Source organism: Arvicanthis niloticus, chromosome X (genome assembly GCF_011762505.2).
Source record: "Arvicanthis niloticus isolate mArvNil1 chromosome X, mArvNil1.pat.X, whole genome shotgun sequence".
NCBI lineage: Eukaryota > Metazoa > Chordata > Mammalia > Rodentia > Muridae > Arvicanthis > Arvicanthis niloticus.
The window spans coordinates 54,745,461-54,763,756 of record NC_047679.1 but is presented as its reverse complement, the minus strand read 5'-3'; the positions used below and the strand labels follow the sequence as shown (position 1 = coordinate 54,763,756).

The following is an 18,296-nucleotide window of genomic DNA, read 5'->3' as shown; positions in this document are numbered from 1 at the left end:
ATACCCCAGTCTAGCTGGCCCCATGACCTTCGAGAAATTCTCTTGTCTCCCCCTCTCATATCATTGTAGATGTGCTGGGATTACACATGTGTGCTACCATGTTTGGCTTTACTTGAGCTCTGGGTATCTGAGCTCTGGTCTTCTTGCTTGTGTGGCAAGTGATTTATCCTCTGAGCCAGCTCCCCAGCCCCTTGTATTTTATTTCCACTTGCTTCCTCTTTTTAGGTACTTTCCCCCAAATCTACAAATATACTCAAGCCCCCAGTGCAGAAGCAGATACCCTGCCTTTTCTTTTTAAATTTATTTGTTAATTTTATTTCATCTGTTTGCATTGTTTTCTTGTTTGTATGTCCATGTGTGGACACACATATCATGTGTGTGCCTGATGTCCACAGGGACCAGAAGAGGGCATTGGATCCCCTGAAACTGGAGCTACAGGTGGCTGTGACCTGCTATATGGATACTGGGAATAGAACCCAGGTCCTCTGGAAGAGCAGCTAATGCTCTTAACTACTGAGCCATCTCTTCAACCCCAATATTCTGTATTTTATTAAAATATATTTACTTCCTTCTTTCATTTAACAATACATTTGTCAAATATTAATCTTGAAAGTCAAGCATGATGGTACATGCCTGTAATTCCAGCACTCAGGAGGCTGTGGCAGAAGATTGTCACAATTTTAAGTTCAGCCTGGGCTGCATAAGTGAGTTTTAAGGTAGCTGGACCTTGTCTTAGAGAACAGTAAACAAACAAATCTAAAACAAACATCTAAGCTGGGTGGTGGTGACGCACGCCTTTAATCCCAGCACTTGGGAGGCAGGCGGATTTCTGAGTTCGAGGCCAGCCTGGTCTACAAAGTGAGTTCCAGGACAACCAGGGCTACACAGAGAAACCCTGTCTCGAAAAACAAGAACAAAACAAAACAAAACAAAAAATAAAACAAACATCTAAACAAGCAAACAAAAATTGGAGCCAAACCAACAAAAACCATGAATATTGGATATCTTAGTCTACCTTTCTTCATCTCCAGTTACTCATTTCTCAACCTATTGCAAGTTGTCATCAACCTGTCCTATACTAATAAGGGGACCTACGAAGAGGTCAGTATTGCTGATTTCATTTTCTGGTTTTAGGTGAAATTGACAGCACTGAAAAGTTATAGGTAATGAATGGCAAAGATGAAGATGTGAAAGTAAGGGGTAGGACTGCTGGGGGGACTTCTATCCTTGTGTTATACAGGACTATACTTGGAGCCAAACGCAGCCACCTTTGGGAGGCCAGCTGGGCTTGCTCACCAGAGATCATCACAATTGACCTTGTTGCCTGGCTGCTCCTTCTTGGAAGTCAGGGCTTGGGAGGGTCATCGAAGCCTCTCCTGAGTATTAGCTCACTCCTCCCAATGATCTGTAAGCAATTCTGCCCAATTTCATCTAGCCTCGAGTCCCTGAGAGGGGCTAGAGCAGTGGTCCTTAACCTCCCTAATGCTGTGGTCCTTTAATACAGTTCCTTATGTTGTGGTGACCCCTAATTATAAAATTGGCTACTTATTAAGGTTACAAATGCTCTTGTGAATAACCCCTCATACATTGCTCTCTAAGTAAGCTTGCTAGACTCATTGTTTTTCCCAGGTGAACTTTGGTAGAATTGTATCTCTGTTTGTCATTGAGATCTTGTGAGTATGATGTCATCTTTCCCCCAAGGGAAGGATTTGGCAACATCCTGTTAGCTGGGTGTCCATGCTGTGGCTGTTAGGAAGGGCTTAAAGTATATTTTGTTTTAATGAAACATAATTATTGTTTTTTATTTTATCTTTAATTTTTTGCATTTATTTTCTGTCTGTCTGTCTGTCTGTCTGTCTCTCTCTCTCTCTCTCTCTCTCTCTCTCTCTCTCTCTGTGTGTGTGTTTGTGTGTAGTTCTCTCCTTTTACCATGCAGGTCCTGGATATTGAACTCAGGTCATCAAATGTAGCATAAGCACCTTTATCTGCTGAGCTTGTTGTTATTTTTTAATAAGTTAAGATTGTGTGTATTTATAGTATATCACATGATTTTTTGATATATATATACACAAACACATGTACATACACATACACATACATACGTACACATATACACACACATACATTCTGAATGGCTAAATCAGGGCATTTAACTTGTGCATAATGCACATACTTATCTCAAAATTCACTTAAAGAAAATTTCAATAATATAATATAAAGTTATTAACAATAGTCACTATGATATACATAAATCTCTTGAACAGATTCTTCTTTGTTCCTCTTTGACTAACTCTTCCTCAATGTACCTACCAATGTACATATTCTACTTCTATGAATTCAATATATTTATATTCTGCATATAATTTGAGCCAGGCGGTGGTGGCGCACGCCTTTAATCCCAGCACTTGGGAGGCAGAGGCAGGCGGATTTCTGAGTTCGAGGCCAGCCTGGTCTACAGAGTGAGTTCCAGGACAGCCAGGGCTACACAGAGAAACCCTGTCTCAAACCCCCCCCCCAAAAAAAAATAATTTGAATCATATAGTATTTGTCTTATATTTGTCTTTCTGTTCCTGACTTATTTTTACTTAATACAACACTCTTTATGTTTATATATGTAATTGTAAATGACAGGATTTTGTTCTTTATAAAAGCTCAATAATATTTCATTGTATAGTTAAGCAACACATTTTCTTTATCCTTTTATGCACTGATGGACACTCTGGTGATTCCATGTATTGACTGTAGTGAAGAATGCTACAGTAAACACAGGAATGAAGGTGTCTTTTCAGCATCCTGATTTCAGTTATTTTTAATCTGTACACCATAGTGGTACTAAGGGGTCACATGGTAGTTCTGGTTTTTAAATATTTGGATGAGCATATATACTATTTTCCACACTGGCCATACAAGATTGTATTTTCACTAACAGTATGTAAGCATTGTCTTTCTTCTACATCTTTTGTTTCACATCCTTTGCTCCACGTCTCTAGGTTTCTGGCTTGACCTAGGAGGAAAATGGTGCCACCAGATGGAGTAAGGATTACCAGAGAAACAGATTTGTGGCATGGTGGTGACAATTTCAATGACATATTTAGAGATAATATGAATGAGAAATGGATATAAGAATCTGAAACCCAGGAGAGAGATGAGAGCAGAAGGTAGAAATGTAATACAGGTGTAATACAGTACAATACAGGTGTAATACAGAAATGTAATACAGTTAGGTGTTGGTTAAAAGGATGGGGATACACATGACTGCTTAAGGAGGTTATAGACTACCTGGAGGAAAAGGCAAAGGTTGGAGTCTAAGGTAAATGTTTAAAGGAGACTTCCATCTTTGGTTCTTTTGAAGGCTCATTATGTATTCTCTATAGGAAAGATTTTTTGTATTAATGGCTTTATTTTCTTTTAATATTCAATTTTATGGGCAAATGGTATTACTTAGTGGTAGAGTTATCTGCTTTGCCTGAGCAAGGCTTGGGATTCATCTTTAGTATCAAGAAAGAGACTTAGTATATAGTCTTTCTAAGGACCAACTGGAATCTTTTCCTTCCTAAATATTCACACTAAGTTAGTTTCTTCATTCATTCCTTCTTTCCTTCCTTCCTTCATTACTTTCCCTCTTCTCTTTCTCTTTTCTTTTTCTGTCTTTTCTCTCCTTCCCCCCTCCCTTTCCCATCTTTCTCTTTCTTTTTTTTATTTTTTTGAGGTAGGGTTCTCTGTGCAGTTCTGGTTGTTCTAGAACTTGATCTGTAGACTATGCTGGCCTTGAACTCAGAGACTCACTTGTCTGCCTCCCAAGTGCTGCCACCACACCCAGCTTAATTCCATTTTACGTGGAAGTCATTGCTTGTACTACTCTAAATACTAACATCATCAACAAGACAAGAGACAGCAAATGCCAATTGTTGAGCTTACTATTATTCACAGTGCTTATAAGTTTTGATTTATTTTCATGGAGTATTACCATAGTTAGCTCCATTTTACAGGTAAATAATTTGCTTGAAAGCACACAGCTATTAAGTGACTATGCCTAGCCTAAGCAGCGTGGCTGCACTGCTCAGTAAGCAAGAATCTTCACCACTGTGTTCCTTTCCTTTCTTTTTGGATTTCTTTATTTTTTTATTCTCTGCTGTCTTTTTTAAAGACAGGAATTGGCCTAGAATTTGGTGTGGAGACAAAGATGACCATGAACTCTTGATTCTATTGTCTCCACCTCCCAAGAACTGAGATTATAGGTATGCGCCACCACACCTGGTTGATCTTTAACCTCTGCATCATCTCATATTTGTTTTCAATTATTGTTTTAATCCTCTCTTTGGTTTTCTTTCACTTTTAAAAAATACTAATTTTATTTTATGTGTGAATGCTTTGCCCAAATGTATGCATGTGTACCATTGTGTTTGGTGCCCATGGAGGTCAGAAAATGATATGAGATCCCCTGGAACTGGAGTTATGTATGAATGGCTGTGAACCAGCATATGGTGCTTGGAATCAAACCCAGGTTCTCTGCAAGACTAACAAGTGCTCTTAACTGATGAGCCCTCTCTGGTTTTCTAAGCTTGAAACCCTAGTGTCATGTTTAGCTTATCTTTGTTTTTTAATGTTTTTTTTTTTTTAATTAGAAAAACAGATTTACTTTATGTGGCTGAGAGATTTGCTTGTATACATGTCTATGCACCACATGTATGTCTAGTGCCTGTGGTGGTCAGAAGAGGGTGTCAGATCCTTTGCAACTGGAGTTAAGGATGGTTGTGAGCTGCCATGTGGGTGCTAAGAATGAAACCCAGGTCCTCTGGAAGAGCAGCCAGTGTTCCTAACCATAGAGCTGTCTCTCCAGCTCCTTATTTTTATTTCTTATGCTGAACATCACACAAACTATTAATTTTGTATCTTCTATATAGCCTCTTTTTTCAAAGTTATGAACTAGTATTTAAATACTCCTAGATGTATACAGTATGTATATTTAAATGGTGAAATTATCTTATTTTTCTCTCCCTTTTTTGGTTTTGTGAATGTAACATCTGTTAAATTCACATACCCTTATCTGTTGTTGCTTAGACCGTTACAAAAGTCATCTCATCTCTTCTTATTCTCACGATCACTGTTGTTACCTGTCTGATGATTGTTTTGCTTTAGAATCTCTTCAATGAGCTGAGTATGGTGTTGTAGGCCTGTAACTTTGCATTCAGGAAGCTGAGGCAGGAGGATTGTGAGTTTGAGGTCATCTAGGCCTTATGATAAGTTCTAGGACAGCCTGAACTACATACTCATCTCAAAAGAAACAAAAGTGTAGGGCTATAACTTAGTACTATGCTTGCCTAGCAGGTGTAAGGCCCTGGGTTAGAGCTCTAGCACCTCAAACACAAAACAAGACAAACTGCAATCTACAAATGTTCATAAAAGAATTATTCATCAGAACACCAAAGGGAAATAATCTCAATTTTTATCAATGAATAAACAAATACACAAAATGTGATATATATTATACATATAGCCCAGTAAAAGGTAACATATATTATAAAATGAGTGAACTAAACATCAATATTATGGGAAAGAAAGTCTGAAAAACTCTCCTTTTATGATTCCATTGTAATATCTACAGCAAATTCTTAGGGACAGAATTCATTCACATTTGTGGTTGCCAAAAATTATGAACAGTGACAGGGAATAGCTACTTAATACCCACTGGGGTTCTTTGGATGACAAAAGTGTTCTGGAGGTAGATAGTGTTTGTATAGTATTGTAATTGTTATTATACACTTTTATTTATTTATCTAATATATACTTTTATACAGAAGTTATTATATACTTTCAAATGACAAACTAAAATTTATGTCAACTGCATTTTATCTCAGTTAAAAGTACTCTTGAGGGGTGGAAAGATGATGATAGACTATGTTGTGGGCTGGGCAGTGGTGGCGCACGCCTTTAATCCCAGCACTTGGGAGGCAGAGGCAGGCGGATTTCTGAGTTTGAGGCCAGTCTGGTCTACAGAGTGAGTTCCAGAATAGCCAGGACTACACAGAGAAACCTTGTATCAGGGAAACAAAAATAGATGGGAGAAATTAAGTATAAGGACCTGAGATCGAATTTGCACCTATAATTCCTGTGCTATCTGGGGTGGAGACAGGGGCACTACTGGGATTTGCTCCCACCCCATTGAGTGAGAAATCTTATTTCAAGGAAATAATGGAGAAATGATAGAGGCAGACATTTAACTATTCTTCTTTGAACTCTGGGTGTGTGCATTTGTGCATACCCACATATACATATGTGCATATACCCACCAATATACAGATACTTAGAAAAATTCAAACTAAAAACATTCATTTCTTTGTAAAGATTTTTTTATTTGTGTGTGTGTGTTTGTGGGTATATACAAGGAAGGGCAGGTACCTATGGAGGGCAGAGGCACTGAATCTACCAGAGCTGGAGTTACAGGCAGTTAAGAGCTGCCCAGTGTGGGTACTGGGATTGAATTTTAGTCTTCGAAGAGAATTATGTGCTCTCAACAGGTGAACCATCTCTCCAGCCTCTCTTACTTCTTTATTTCTTATAAAGTTCAGAGTCTTCAATGTGACATACAAGGCCCTACTATATCTCTATTCTCATTGTTCACACGTGCTGTGCCTTCTCATGAATATTCCAAACTTTATGTAAAGTGTTCCTTTTGTAGCTCTGTGATTTAAGTATAGTAGTTCCTTGTGTAGAATACCAATGTTCTTTTCTGCTTGTCGAACTTATCCTCACTTCATCAGATCCTGCTAGCATGGTACCTCCTGTGACCCTTGGCCTAGCCTCCTAAGGACACTTACTTGCTCTCTCATCCATGTTCTTACAGCACCTTAGTTATTTCTTCTTCCAGTATTTAGCTTTGTTGTTTGGCAACTTATCACATAACAAGTTAGTTCCTTTTGGCCAGTATGTTTTAAAACTTTTTGGAGGTCATACATAATATGAATTATGGACTTTTTCTAGAAAAAGGCAAACATACACACATATATGCACATATATATTTCCACATTATAAGGTTCATAAACTACATAAAGCTACATTAAAATCACCAGAGATGCTTGTTTACAAGATCAATTCTCTAGGCACTGAATTTATTTTGAGTGTAAGACACAAAGATCTTTTTCTCACCAAGTGATTCTTTTATTCACTACTCTCCAAGAGCCACTGTTCCACATTGAGGACCCCCACAATAGGCAGTGGGATCCTTCCCTCCCTCTCTCTCCCTTGCTCTTCCTCTATCCCCCCCTCCCTCCATCCCTCTCCACTGTCTTGGTGTATAGCTCAGCTGGCCTTGAACTCATAACTTTGCCACAGCCTTCCAACTGCTGAGATTACAAGTCTGTGCCACTGTACCTGATGTGATAGTGAGTTCTTTAGGGCAGAAAATAGGGCTTATTGATCCTAAATTTTAATTATGTTTGGACTTTACTGATCCTACATTCCCACAGTGTCATAGAGAAAAGGGCAAACTGTGGTGATCAGAGAGGTAGCAATTGCAGATAAGGATGACTTGTGCCTAAGAAAGGAAGAGGGTTCTCAGTACACTGTGGTGAAGTAGCAAAAGACAGTGCAGATACAGAGAGTAGCAGTAACAGCAAGGTAAAATGTCCAATGTGTTTTCACGGAACTGGTAGAATAGTAAAAAATAAGGCCAGAGGTATTTATTTAGTCATTGAATTGCCATTCCTTTGTTATTACATGCTAGACACTATAAAACACCTTGAAAATAAAGATATTGATAGACCATGACTTTTGGTTCTAAGGACTAAGAGCAACTTAGCAAAGGAGAAACTCAGATAAAACTTGATAAAGTGTTAACAATAGAGAGTAGGATTTGATATGTCTTTATAGACAAAGTAACTAGAGGCATAGAGAATGAGTAAGCATTTACCAAGTTTATAAGGTTATGGAGGGCATTTCAGGAAAATCTTTAATTGCTCAGGCACTCTGGGGTAAGATAGCATGGCCCACTCTTATAACTGAAAATGTGTGTGTGTGTGTGTGTGTGATTTATTTATTTATTTATTTATTTATTTATTTATTTATTTTAGACAGGGTTTCACTAGTCTTCTGGTCTTGAACTCTCTATCTAGACCAGACTAGCCTCAAATTCATAGAGATCTATCTACCTTTGCCTCTGCTGTTCTTAAAGGTATATGTCACCAGTACCTGACTCTAATTTTTTGCCATGATTCAGATGGAGCCCAAGGCCTTGTACATGCTAGGCAAGTATTCTATAAGTGTGCTACACCTACAGCCTATAACTGAAAATACATTGTTATAAGTAACGACAGGGATAGAATAAGAAGTTAATAGATGATAAAATCAGAAAGCCAAAGGTCTCTCTTTTCGTGCATCTGCTCTATTTAGTGTATCCTGTGCACTTCTTTCACAGCACGAGTCATTTCATGTGTACTTGCTCTTCTACTACATTGTTGTCCTGGTTACTGTGGAGCCCCAGAATCTGGCCACTCCAAAATGCATAAGAGATGCATTCTATATGCAAGACTTAGGAAGAAACAAATATATATAGATATAGAATCACTGGTTTCTAATTTATATCATTTATATGTCAAAAAGGCAATATGCATTTAAAACAATGCAAAGAATCTAAATTGTTCCTCTAACACTTTAAAATGCTAGAACTACTGTATTTCAATGACAGTAGCAAAAAATTGAAAACAAATGATAATTTGTGTATAGTGTTCTCTTGTTGAAGTAAAGATTGTATTTTAAAGACAGTAAGAAAGAAAAATATAAAAGCAATTAATATATTTGTAGTTCCAGGCTGAAATAGTAAAATATGATGTTTCAGACTGACTTAAAGAATAATTTAACTTAATTTTGTTCCTATTGTTTACTCATTGAAATGATAAACTACTTTAGAGACTTAGAGAAAAGGATTACAAATATTAAAATTATTTTATTATTTCTATTTTTAGTGGTAAGCTGCATTTTGATTTAGAAGGAAAAACATTAAAATAACTAATATATAATTTATATGCAGTATTTCCTTGATAACATATAACATTTCACTGACTTAAAAAATGAATGCAAGAGTAGTAATTTATTCCTTTTTTTCATATTGCTTGAATTTTAAAATTATGTGGAACATTTCAAAGACCTTTTAAAATGTTAAAAATAACTATTTATATTGCTTTCATGTTAAAATTATATTATTTTGGGCATTTTCTGTTAAATAAAATGTGTTGTTAAAATGTTTTAGTGGCTGGGGAGATGGCTTAGTGGGTAAAGTTCTTACCATGCAAGCATGAAAACCTGAGTTTGGATCTCCAGCACCCCTGTCAAAATGTTGTTGGCTCACCAATAAAGTGAGTTCTAAGTTCAGTGAGATAACTTCTGCAAACATAGTTCAAAAACACATAAAAAAGATTATTCATGGGCCAGGTGTAGTGATGTATCCCTTTAATTCCAGAACTCAGGAGGCAGAGGTAGGTGGACCTCTGTGAGTTTAAGGCCAGCCTGGTCTATAGAGTTTGTTCCAGGATATCCAGTGCTATGTAGTAAGACATTGTCTTCAACAACAACCCCCACCCCCAGAACATTCACTATGATCAAGTTGGCTTTATTACAGAGATGTAGGTATGGTTCAATACATGTAAATGTTATAAATTTCATAGTTAACTCAAGAACAGAAATCACATTGTCATCTTGATAGACCTAGAGAGGGCTTTTTTGGCATAATCTAACATCCCTGCATATTAAAAAGTCCCAAGAAGCTCAGAGTAAAAAATAAATCTTAACATAATAAAGGCTATGTATGTGATAAACACAGCCAACATCATACTAAATGGAAAAATCTCAAAGCATTCCTACTAAGATTAGGAACAAGACAGAGTCTACTCTTTCTACATCTATTCAATGTGGTGCTGGAAATCTTTGCTAGAGTGATAAGATGATAAGCAAACAAAGGGGATACAAATAGGAATGGAGGAAGTAAAAATAACTATTTACTTTAAATTCCCTAAAGACTGCACCAGAAAACTCTTAGAACTGAAAACCCCTGTCAGCAAAGTGAAAGGATACAAAGTTACTGTACAAACTTAGCATATTTCCTATATATAAATGACAGACAAACTGAGAAAGAAATAGTGAAAACAATTTTGTTCTCAATAGCATAAAAGTACTTCAGAATTAACTTAACCAGGGATGTGAAAGATATCTACAGTGGAAAGCCCTCTTGTGCTCATGGATCTGAAGAATTAATGTTGTAAAATTGGCCATCCTGACAAAACCAATATACAGATTCAGTGCAACCCCAGTTTCAATTCCAGTGATAGTCTCCACAGAAACTAACATTATTAAAATTCATATGAAGCATAAAGGACCCCAGATAACTGAGGTAATCCTGAGCAAAAAGAATACTGATGGAGCTATCACTGTGCCTGATTTCAAGTTATACTACAGGGCTATAGTAAAAAAGCGTTATGATACTGGGATAAAAACATTCATGTAGATCAACATACAAGGCCACATAATTACAGCCACCAGATCTTGGAGGAAAGAGAGCATCTTCAGCAAACAATTCTGGGAAAACTGGATATTTGCATGTAGAAGCCTGAGATTCTATCCTTTATTCAACTCCATGTAGATCAACATACAAGGCCACATAATTACAGCCACCAGATCTTGGAGGAAAGAGAGCATCTTCAGCAAACAATTCTGGGAAAACTGGATATTTGCATGTAGAAGCCTGAGATTCTATCCTTTATTCAACTCCAAAAGGATCAAAAATTTCAACAAAAGGCCTGAAATCCTGAAATTTCTAGAAGAAAAATTAGGACTTCCATGACTCCATGGGTCCCTACACTCAAACATGCTTATTCCTACGTACAGTCAAAGGTGTACACACATACTTAAAAACAATAGAAATAAGTCTTTTTCCTTAAAAAAGACACCAACAGAAATTGTCAATCAAATGTAGAGAAAACCTACAGAATGAGAAAATCTTTTCTGTGTATCCAAGAGAAGATTAGTATCTAAACAAGTAACTCAAAAAAAAAAAAAAAAAAAAAAAAACCAAAAACCTAAACATCAAGAAAACAAACAAGCTAGACATGGTGCCTTATGCCTTTATTTATTTATTTATTTATTTATTTATTTATTTATTTATTGGCTTATGCCTTTAATCCCAGAACTCAGGAGGCAGAAGCAAGTAGGTCTCTATGAGTTTGAGGCCAGCCTAGTCTAGTGTGAGTTCTAGGATAGCCGGGGCTACACAGTGAGACCCTGTCTCAAGGAAGAAAGAAAACAACCCATTCAAAAAGGGGGTTATGCAATGGAAAGAATTCTCAAAAGAAGAAATACAAGTTAATAATAAAAAATTTTAAAACTGCTCAACATCATTAGTCATAAGGGAAGGGCAAATTAAAAGTACTTTGGGTTTCTATTTCACCCCAGTCTAAATGGCTATCATCAAACAAAACAACAACAAAACCAAACCAGATGACAACAAATGCTGGCAAGGATTCAGGGAAAGGGAGCCTTGTATACCATTGGCGGGAGTGTAAATTAGTGTAGCCATTATGGAAATCAGTGTGGACTGTTCTCAAAAAGCTACAAATGGAATTACCACATGACCCAGATATACCTGGGCACACACCTAAAGGACTTTATGTCTTATAACAGGGATACTTGCACATCCGTATTCATTGCTCTATCTACTCACAACAGCTAGGAGGTGGAATCAGCTTAGATGCCTATCAACTGATGAATATATAATGAAAACATGGTACATATACCCAACAGGAATTTACTCAGCTGTAAAGCAAAATGAAATTTGCAGGAAAATGGATGGAACTAGAAAAATCATCTTGAGTGGGGTAACCTAGACCTAGCAATACAAATGGTGCAATTTCTCTCTCACATGTGGGTCCTAGCTTCACATTTTTATATTTATGTACTTAATTTGAATGTCTGTAGAGGTCAGGAAACTGGAAAATGATGGGAAGAGGCCTCACTTGGGGGAGAGGATAATAGAACCTGTGATATTAAAGGGGGAGACTACTGAGGGTCCAAGGGTTAAATAGGGATGAGGGTGGAGCATGGGGGATGGGAGTGGGGGTGGAAAGTAGTAGAGGAGTATGGATTAATTCAAACTAGACATGTATGAAAAAGCCTCATACAAACTTGTATTTCTAACTTCAACTTCATTGTACTTTTTTCTTTTGTTATAGTGAATAAGTGAATGAAAATTAATAATGAATGTGTAAAACCCCAAGTGAAGTTCCATTTGCTTTAGAATGATCATTCTAACTGTATTTCCACTGTGATTTATAGAAAGTGTTTGAGTGGTTTCGCTCAACTAGCTATGTGATGTGTTTGTAAAGCTAATTAGAATAAAGTGATTTTATTTATTAAAAAAGAAAACCTAGTGCTTTGTATTAATTAAAAATATAATTTAAGGGGCTAGAGAGATGCTTCAGTGATTAAAAGAATTTGCTGTTTTCCCAGAGAATCCTAGTTCAATTCCCAGCAGCCACATCAGGTAGCTTACAACTGTATTTCCAGCTCCAGGGAATTCAGTGCTTCTGGCCTGCATGGGCACTGAAATTCACACACACACACACACACACACACACACACACACACACACGCACACTCACACCTACACATAATGAAAAATGATAAAAATAAATCTTTAAAAGGGGAGTTTGGGGCTGAAGAGATGGCTCGGAAGTTAAGAGCACTGGCTGCTCTTCCAGAGGACCCAGGTCTATTCCTAGCATCCATGTGGAATCACACAACCATATGTAACTCCAGTTCCAGGGGATCTGATACCCTTTTCTAGCTTCTGTGCCCCCACTCCAAACACACACCCACACACAGTGCAAAGGGATACATGCAGGCAAGACACTCATATACATAAAAAACAATGAATACTTTAAAAGTAAAGTTTAAAAGGAGTTTGAATGGAGTTACCCTGAATTCAGTGTTCCCCACAGAAACATGGGTTATTAAATGAAAATCTCAGTGCCAGTAGGATACCTCCATATGAGTTATTGGTCAGATAGGCCCCAGAGGCCACCAACATAACACACGTATGGGGAACAGAGGGAGCTCTGAATGAGTAAAGTCCTGAGTGAATGTGTATTGACATGGGCTTGGCCATGTAAGGATCCCAGTGCTTTTGACTTATAGGAATGGTAAAGTCTTCAAGTAGGCTCAGGGAAATGGATGTCCTTGTCTGAGCACAAATATTGGCATGGGTGCAGAAAATGTCTAGTATAGTGCCTCCTCCCCATGTTGCTTCTACTGAGATTAGCTAAACCTGCCTCCTTGACTCAGCTGTATGTAATAACCCCACTTTCCTGTTCAGCTGTATATGATAAACATGCTGCTCTCAAGGGCACGGGGTACTGCATCTTCTCCATCAGAGCGCCCACTTCACCCCTCTCAGCTTTTTTGTGTCTGTCCTTTTTTCATTTCCTTGCTGCCCCAGTTACATAGGTCAATCCCTGGAGATGAGCAGGATGGCAAACAGACTGTTGGCATTGCTCTTGATTGCTCACCATAGCCACATGGTAAGATTTTCTTTTGCTGAAGACACACTTTCCTTGCCGGACATAGAGAAATCAACTGGAACTGACCTGGAACCTTCCTTCCTGCTGGCAAGCTTTCATAGTGCTAGGAGTTTCTATGCAGACTCGGGGGGGAGAAAAGTCATTTTAAGGCTAGTTTTGTGTCAACATGACACAAGCTGCAGTTGTCTGAGAGGAGGGACCCTCAATTGAGAAAATGCTGCTATAAAATCAGGTTGTACACAAGTCTGTAGAACATTTTCTTAATTAGTAATAGATGGAGGATGACCCAGCCCATTGTGTGTGGTTCCATCCCTGGGCTTGTGGTCCTGGGTTCTATAAGAAACCAGGCTGAGCAAGCCACGGTGAGTAAGCCAGTAAGCAGCACCCATCCATGGCTTCTGCATCAGCTCCTGCCTTCAGGTTCCTACCCTGCTTGAGTTCCTGTCCTGACTTCTTTTGATGATGAATCGTGAGATGGAAATATAAGTAAATAAACCTTTTTTCCCAACTTGTTTTTAGTCATTGTGTTCTATCACAGCAATAGAAACCCTAGCTAATACAGTTATTAGTTGAGTTGCCCAGTTGTTGATCCTGCATCCTACAGTCATGACCTGCCAGGCAAAATGTTCTGCTGGTGTAGTATGACATGACAGTTATGTGGTGGGAGGGGCAACCAACCACTTTCTGACTGAATTTGACACTTGATCCACAGGAGGGAATTAATATCTGGCATTGTAAGCCTGGTTAAAAGCCTATGGCTGCAGAAGTTGTTATAGGCCCTAGGACAGAAACTATTACTATTTTGCCAAATGGACATGTCAAACTGCCTTCTAAATGTTTATGTTTATACCCATTGTCTTAGTCATTGTTCTATTGCTGTGATGAGACATTATGACCAAGGCAACTCTTATAAAAAACATTTAATTGGGACTTGCTTACAGTTTCAGAGGTTTAGTCCATTATCAACATTGGTGGCACACAGGCAGATATAATGCTGGAGAAGGAGCTGAGAGTTCTACATACAGATCCATGGGCAGCAGGAGAAGAAAGCCACTGAATCTGGCTTGGGTTTTGAAGCCTCAAGGCCCACCCCTATTGACACACTTCCTCCAAGGCCACACCTCCTAATCCTTTTTAAATAGTGATATTCTCTAGTGAGAAAGCATTCAGATATATGAACCTATGGGGGCATTCTTCTTCAAACCACCACATCCATAGATTTAGTGTCATTGAGAACAGCACTAAAGAGAAGCTTCAGTGGGCGATGGTTAGTGCAGACACTCATAACTAGTCAAAGTGTTGTGACAAGTGACAGTTGAGTGCTAAGGCCTAAAGGGGCATTTATATTCACCTTCCAAGACTCAAGGAACATCACAGAAGAGAGGTGTCTTAGTTAGGGTTTTACTGCTGTGAACAGACACCATGACCATGGCAAGTCTTATAAAGGACAACATTTAATTGGGGCTGGCTTACAGGTTCAGAGGTTCAGTCCATTATCATCAAGGTGGGAGCACAGCAGCATCCAGGCAGACAGCTGGAGGATCTGAGTTCTACATCATCATCTGAAGGCTGCTAGCAGAAGACTGGCTTCCAGGCAGCTAGGATGAGGGTCTTAAAGCCCACACCCACAGTGACACACCTACTCCAACAGGGTCACACCTTCTAATAGTGCCACTCCCTGGGCTGAGCATATGCAAACCGTCACAAGAGGGCAGAAAGAAAGAGCCAGAGGATGAAAAAGAATTCTGTCTTCTGAACATAACATGGCTGTTGAATGCACAGTATTTGTAAGTTCCTACAAGACCCACACAAGATCAAACCAGTCACTATTTTCAGCCTGGGTGTGGCTCCACCCCTCAGGAGCTATTATTAATAGTTGATGGCTGCTGGGGAGAAGAAATGGTTTTCTTTGGGACTGTGGCTGCTTGTAGGTTGCTCCTGCTCTGGTGAATGGCTCCATATCCATGTGCATGTAGATAGCATTAATTAGATTCAGTAGGTTATAAAGAACAAGAAGATGAAGATGAAGAGATGAAGGTGGTAAGAGGAAATATTGGAGAAGGGGTATGGGGAGTGAGAAGGAATATTTGAGTGAATATGATTAAGATACATTGAAAACAAGCATGAGATTGTCAAAGAATACTTTTTGTTCTTTGATGCATGGTCTTGCTATGCAGCCTTGACTGGCCTGGGAACTTGCTATGAGGACTAGGATGGCATTGAGATAATAGAGATATGCCTTCCTCTGCCTCTGAGTACTGGGATTAAAGGCATGTACTATATCTGCCTTACCAAAAAAATAAATTCTAAAAAGTGTTTAAACATTTTTTGAAAGTAAAGCAATGAAGGGGATGAACAACCGAGGAAAGCACCCAATGTTAACCTCTGGGCTCCACGTGTGCGTGTGCGTGTGCATGTGCATGCACGTAACCATACTGTAGGGAACCTCAGAGTGGTCTCAAGACATCTCAAGATAAGTTCTCAACAAAGGAAGACTTGTTTGACCCAGAAAGACAGAGGGCAGGGATAAAGAACAAAGACAGAAGACAGAGAAAGAGGGAAAGGGGGAAGGGCACAATGGAGGGGGGAGAAAGGGGGCTGGAGAGAGGGGGCCCAGATATTTGTCCCAGAGTAGGACAAAGAACTGCCTCTGGATAGAGAGGAGACAGATATGACACATAGGACAATGACAGTTTATAAAGTAAAAAGGGGGAAACTCTGTGTTAGGATGAGGTGTTTTAATTGGGCATATTATTTAGTTGAGCCAAAGGGGGCTTCTGATTGCTAGACTTCAAAACTGGACCTTGGTAGTCAGCCTCGGGAGGAGGAAGTGGCCAAATAAGGGGAATGGATCTTGGTGGTTAGCTTTAGGAATGTAGTCCTTTTTCTTCTTTCTCTTTCTTTCTTTCTTTCTTTCTTTCTTTCTTTCTTTCTTCCTTTCTTTCTTTTGCAAAGCAGAGGGAATTGGGGAGAATAGTGAGGTCTGCCAGAGCTATGTGCTCGAGTGAGCTAGTCTCCCTTCACATACACACATGCATCTCACACATATGCACACACACACACACACACACTCCTAAAGAAAAACATAACAAAATATTTTTTAAAGTATTAGGACCTTGAATGATATATTGCTTTATTTTTTTAAGCAGTGAAAAGCTACAAAAAGACTTTTGAGGCTCACACAATCGATTTTTGTTCACTACTAAATTGTCAATTTCTTATGAAGGGTGACCATATAGTATGTCTCTCAGAACACACAAAAAGTGTCTGTAGAATCACTTCCTTTCATCATCACTATGGCCACTCTAACTCTAGCCAATCACTTCTTCCCTGGGTTAGTATTGTAGCTTACATTTCCTTTGTCTGCCTGGGCACTTCTACAGTCTTTTGTTTTTCCACAGTGGATATAATGATCTTTTCAGAAGGGTAAGAACTAATATGTGTTATTACGATGGGATAAGTAACAAGAACTGAATTACTCTTTGACTTTAATTATAAACCTGGACAAAATACATGAAACTGTAATTCAGAGCAGGGGAGCCTGCCTAACACCTAGCATTCTTGATTTGGGAGACCCATTTCAGAATGTATTCAGGTCAGTTTGATGGCTAGGATTTGTAGGGTGTACAGTAAACCAGGGAAATCAAATGTGTCCTCCTGGGAGCTCCAGTATGCAGCAGGGAGTACCTCAGCACATGAAGTAGTAACCTGAGACCAGGGAAGGAGCTACCAGAAAGGAGCAGATCTGAGAGTACAATGCACTGGACGTTGTTTGAGTACTTAGAAGGGTATTCCCTCAAGAGTGGAAACATGCTTGTTGTAGGCCAAAGGTTGCTCTGAGCTTCTTTAATAAAACTTAGAAGCAAGTGTCAAAGAAACTATCTCTAAGGAACCTAACTGCACCTCAGAACCAACCTCAAATATGTTTAAAGGAATAATAAAGAAAAAAAATCAGCACCCAAACCCATAAAATTCACTGACAGCCAGTAACAAATTGTTAGGTATGCAAAGCAAGGGGATATTTTCCATAATTATAAGGAAAGTCAATTAATAAATTACCCAGGAAGAAAATGCATGGTGGAATCAGCCAACCATGACATTGAACTAGTTATGAATGTGTTCCATATGCTAATGATGTACTAATGAGGAAAATATGATCATGTGTCACGGACTGCTCTGCCCTACGCTTGGAGGCCAAAATGTCGGGGACTGCTCTATCAATGTTGGAACCCACACTGCCAAAAGTCTTGGGGGCTAAATTGTTCCAGCTCGTACTACTCCAAGCTGCTCTGGTCCATGGGTCGGGGTTCAGCAAGAGAGAGAGTGAGGACGGACATGAAGAATGGAGACCAGACAGAGTGTGATTCAATCCTGTTTATTCTTCAGTCTCTCTTCTTCTCTCCAAGTTCCTAGTTCCCAGTACCAAGTCTCAGGTCCCGGGTTTGGCACCAAGTCTCAAGTCCCAATCCTAGTTCCAGCTGTAATAGTTCTCAAGTTCTAATTCCTAGTTCTAAGTTGCTAGCCTCTTTCCCAGTTCCAAGTCTCTCTCCAAGTTTCTAGCCCTAATTCTCTGTCTGCCTCTCTCCTTTTATATGTCTCACTTCTAAGTCACGCCTTTAAGTCACACACACCCAAGGGAAGATCCTGGGTATCTAAAACAAGATTTTATCAGAGTGTGCTCAGCTGTTGTAAACAAGTCTCTTGTCAGGGTATATGGCTCAAGATGGCTGCAAG

General features: G+C 38.9%; 1 protein-coding gene across 5 annotated transcripts in view; it reads left to right on the top strand.

Moving 5' to 3' along the window:
• Nucleotides 1-18,296, top strand: part of Snx12 (sorting nexin 12) — a 113,912-nt gene that overhangs the window by 43,665 nt on the left and 51,951 nt on the right. For 2 of the 5 annotated variants that reach the window (XM_076919139.1, XM_076919141.1), the window contains exon 5: nucleotides 10,496-11,065. The exons of the other annotated variants lie outside the window; for them this stretch is intronic. In XM_076919139.1, coding sequence (XP_076775254.1) covers nucleotides 10,496-10,630 — 135 coding nt within the window. In that variant the 3' untranslated portion in view covers nucleotides 10,631-11,065. Of the gene's footprint in view, nucleotides 1-10,495; nucleotides 11,066-18,296 lie in introns of those variants that run through there. 5 annotated transcript variants of the gene reach the window in all.